This window comes from Chrysochloris asiatica, unplaced genomic scaffold (genome assembly GCF_000296735.1).
Source record: "Chrysochloris asiatica unplaced genomic scaffold, ChrAsi1.0 scaffold00109, whole genome shotgun sequence".
Taxonomy (NCBI): domain Eukaryota; kingdom Metazoa; phylum Chordata; class Mammalia; order Afrosoricida; family Chrysochloridae; genus Chrysochloris; species Chrysochloris asiatica.
Genome location: NW_006408627.1, coordinates 272,555 through 277,333, shown reverse-complemented (window position 1 = coordinate 277,333; position 4,779 = coordinate 272,555). Strand labels below are relative to the sequence as shown.

Genomic DNA, 4,779 nt, shown 5'->3' with positions numbered 1-4,779 from the left:
AGAGAACTTCCAGAGGTTCAAGCCGGATTCAGAAGAGGCCGTGGAACGAGGGATATCATTGCTGATGTCCGATGGATCTTGGCTGAAAGCAGAGAATATTAGAAAGATGTTTACCTGTGCTTTATTGACTACACAAAGGCTTTTGATTGTGTGGATCAAGACAAACTATGTACAACATTGCAAAGTATGAGTATTCCAGAACAATTAATTGTGCTCATGAGGAATCTGTACCTGGACAAAGAAGCAGTTGTTTGAACAGTACATGGGAAAACTGAATGGTTTAAAATTAATAAAGGTGTGCGACACAGTTGTATTCTTTCACTATACTTATTCAACCTGTATGCTGAGCAAATAATCTGAGAAACTGGGTTTTATGAAGGAAACTGTAGCATCAGGATTGGAGGAAGACTCATTAACAACCTGCGATATGCAGGTAATACAACCTTGCTTACTGAAATTGAAGAAGACTTAAAACATTTACTGATGAAGATCAAAGAGCACAGTGTTTGGTATGGATTACATCTCAATGTAAAGAAAACAAAAATCCTCACCACTGGACCAATAAACAACATTCTTATCATGGTAGAAAAGATTGAAGTTGTCAATGACCTCATTCTTCCTGGATCAATTATCAACACTCATGGAAGTAGCAGTCAAGAGATCAAACAACATATTGCATTAGGCAAATCTGCTGCACAAGGCCTTTTTAAAGTGTTGAAGAACAAAGATGTCAGCTTGAGGACTAAGGTGCACTTGATCCAAGCCATGGTGTTTTCAATAACCTCATATGCATGTGAAAACTGGACAGTGAATAAGGAAGACCATAGAAAAATTGATGTTTTTTGATTATGGTGTTGGAGGAGAATATTGAAAGTGCCATTGGCTGCCAAAAGAACCAATAGATCCATTTTGGGAGAAGTGCAGCCAGAGTGCTCCTTAGAGGCCAACATGTCCAAAATCGTTTCTCATACTTTGGACATATTGTCCTGAGGGACTAGTCGCTGGAGAAGGACATCATGTTTGGAAAGGTGGATGGTCAGAGAAAAAGAGGAAGACCCCCAATGAGATGGATTGGCAAAGTGGCAGCATCGATGGACATAAGTGTGACAACAGTAGTGAGGTGGCCCAGGTTTGGGCAGTGTTTCGTTCTGCTGTGCATAAGGTCAGTATGGATCTGTACCGACTCGATTGCACCTAACAACAACAACAACTGTATATCTTTGTCTTATATCTTATATTTAGAAACCGAATTATCCTGCTTTAGTCACAAAAACAGTTAAGTAAGTATATGTATGTGATTTCATCCTTATCGCTATGAAAACAGATTATCTAAATTATTTTTCCCATTTGCAGATATTTGTAAATCTGGACCTATCCCCTCTGAGGTGGAGAAGAAGTTACAGTTGGAATGGCCCTTCCAGGAACAATTGCTTCTCAGAGAACAGTATCAGAAAAAGTTCAAGAACAGCACTTACTCAAGTAAGAAATGAGAAGAGTCCTGCAGGGTTTCCAGCCCCCTAAACATTTGGATAGTTTAGATATGGGTTTGAATTTAATAATCCCTAAGTAGTCCTGGTGTGGTGCTGTAAGTCGATGCTCTGGACCGCAAAGTTGGTTTGAACTGCTAGGTCAGTGGTTCAAGCTCACCAGCCACTCCTATATAGGATCACTATGAGTCGGAACCTATTTGATGACACTTATCAACAACAAGTAGTCATTGGGTAAATTGTAACCAGCTGCCATTGAGTCAGCCTGACTCATGATAACCTTATGGGTGCCAGAGGCAAACTGTGCTCCATAGAGTTTTCAACCTACTTTTTTGAAAGTAGATCACCTGGACTTTCTTCAGAGATGCTTGTTCTGGGTGGACTCAAATCTTTAAACTTTTGGTTGGCAGTTCAGTACATTAACTTTTTGCATCATCCAGAGACTGTGTGTAAAGCAGACGAGTGGTTTACCACTGTGCTACTAGGGCTCTAATCATATGGCTACATAGTACTCAAATGCCAACTCATAGAACAAAACACTGCCTGATTTTGCGTTCCCTCACAATTGTTTGACCCCATTGCTATTCACCACTGTGCCAATCTATTTCGTTGGGGGTCTTCGTATTTTTCACTGACCCTCCACATTACCAAGCATGATGTCCTTCTCAAGGGACTGGTCCCTCCTGATAATATGTTCAAAGTATGAGAAGCTAAGTCTGGCCATCCTGGCTTCTAAGGAGCATTTTGGCTGTATTTCTTCCAACAAAGATTTGTGTGTTTTTCTTTTGGTGGTTCATGGTACTTTTACTATTCTCCTCCAACACCAACAACAAATGCATTAATTCTTCTGTGGTCTTCTTCATTCATTTTCCAACTTTCACATGCATATGAGGTTATTGAAAATACCATGGCTTGGGTCAGGGACACCGTGGTCCTCAAACTGACGCCTTTGCTTTTGAACATTTTGAAGGGGTTTTGTGCAGAAGATTTGCTGCTTCCATGTGTATTGATGGTTGATCTGAGCAAAATGAAGTTTATCTTGATGTCATTTAATTGGTCCAGTGGTAAGAATTTTTGTTTTCTTTATGTTGAAATGCAACCCATACCTAATGCTATTGTCTTTGATCTTCATTGGTAAGTGTAAAAGTCATCTTTGCTTTTAGCAAGCAAGGTTGTATCATCTGCATCTCTCAGGTCATTAATGAGTGTTTTTCCAATCTTGATGCTGCGTTCTTCTTCATATAATCTATATAATGTGTGGATCATGACAAGCTATGGACAACAGATTCCTCATGAGCACAATTAATGTTCCAGAATACCCATTCTCCACAGTGTTGTCCATAGTTTGTCATGATCCACATAGTCAAAAGCCTCTGTGTAGTCATTAAAGCACAGGTAAACATCTTTCTGGCACTTTGTGCTTTCAGCCAATATCCACCTGACATCATCAGTGACATCCCTTGTCCACATCCTTGTCTGAAACTGGCTTGAATCTGGCAGTTCCCTGTCAATGCATTGTTGAAGCTGTTTTTGAATTATCTTTAGTAAAAATTTACTTGCCTGTGATATTAAAGGTCTTGTCCAACAATTTCCTCATTCTGTTGGGTCACTTGTCTTTGGAATGGGCACAGATATGAATCTCTTCCTATCAGTTGGCCAGGTAGCTAGGTGTTTTCCAAATTTCTTGGCACAGATGAGTGAGTGCCTCCAGTGCTGCTCCAGTTTGTTGAAAGATTTAAATTTATATTCCATCAATTCTCAGAGCTTTGTTCTTTGCCAATGCCTTCAGTGTACCTTAGACCTCTTCCTTCAGTATCCTTGGCTCTTGAATGGTTTAAGATTGACCAGTTCTTTTTGGGACAGTGACTATGTGTGTTCCTTCAGTATTTGTTTGATACTTTCTGTATCATTCAGTATTTTCCCCATAGAATCCTTCAGAGTTGCAAGTGGAGGCTTGAAATTTTTCCTCAGTTCTTTCAGTTTGAGAAATGTCCATCACTTTTGGTTTTCTAACTCCAGGTCTTTACACATTTCCTTATAATGTTTGACTTTGTCTTCTCAAGTTGCCCTTTGACATTTTCTGTTCAACTCTTTTTTTGTTGTTCAACTCTTTTATTTCTTCATTTCTTCCATTTGCTTTGGCATCTCTGTGCTGGAGAGCAAGTTTGAGAGTGTCTTTGGACATCCATTTTGGTCTCTTCCTTTTTTCTTGTCTTCTTAATGACCCTTTGCTTTCTTCCTGTGTGGTATTCTTGATGTCATCCCACAGCGCTTTGGATCTTTGGTCATTAGTGTCTAATGCATCACATCTGTTCTTGAGCTGATCTCTAAATTCAGGTGTGGTATGTTCAAGGTCCTATTTTGGCTCTTGTGGACTTGTTTTAATTTTCTTCAGCTTCAGCCTGAACTTGCATATGAGTATTCAATGGTCTTTCACACAATTGGCCCCAGGCTTGTTTTGGCTGATGATACTCAGCTTTTCCACCATCTCTTCCCACAGATGTAGTCAGTTTGGTTTCTGTGTATTCCATCTGGTGTGGTCTGTGTGCATACTCATCTTTTCTGTCGTTTTAAAATGACGTTTGTAATGAAGAGGTCATTGGTCTTGCAAAACTTTTATCATGTAATCTTTCCCATTGTTTCTATCACCATATTTTCTAACTATGGATCCATCCTGTTTCCAATTTTTGCATTCCAATGTTGTTGTTGTTGTTGTTGTTGTGTGCCGTCGAGTCAGTTCCGACCCATAGCGACCCTGAATAGGGTTTCCGAGGCTGTAAATCTTTACGGGAGCAGAAAGCCTCATCTTTCTCCCGCGGAGCAGCTGGTAGTTTTGAACTGCTAACCTTGCGGTTCACAGCCCAATCCGTAACCACTACGCTACCAGAGACAGTTATTATTAATACATCTTGATTGCATATTTTGTAAATTTCAGCCTGAAGAAATTGGTAGAATTCTTCCATTTCATCACTACTGGCTTTAGTGATTGGTGGGAAAATTTGAATAATAGTGGTATTAACAGGTCTTCCTTGTTGGCGCATAGATATTATCCTATCGCAGACAGCATTATATTTTAAAAGAGGTCTTTTTTTTGGAGGAGGGACATGAACTTTTTAATGAAAACGAATCTGCGCAGGGCAAGCTCGCTCTGACCCAGAAGGAGCTGATGGGAACTGGGGCCGTGGCAGCCATCACACTGCGCTGTTCCGGCTTGAAAGGTGTAGGGCAGATATTGAGTCAGAAACTACTCTGTACAGTTGCAGGCATTTTTTTTTTTTTTTTAAAGGTTTTT

At 40.0% G+C, this 4,779-nt stretch overlaps 1 protein-coding gene across 3 annotated transcripts in view; it reads left to right on the top strand.

Annotated features, from left to right (window-relative positions):
- HPSE (heparanase) overlaps positions 1 to 4,779 on the top strand; it is a 92,770-nt gene that overhangs the window by 22,292 nt on the left and 65,699 nt on the right. For all 3 annotated transcript variants that reach the window (XM_006867723.1, XM_006867724.1, XM_006867722.1), the window contains exon 3: positions 1,354 to 1,479. In XM_006867723.1, coding sequence (XP_006867785.1) covers positions 1,354 to 1,479 — 126 coding nt within the window. The remainder of the gene's footprint in view (positions 1 to 1,353; positions 1,480 to 4,779) is intronic.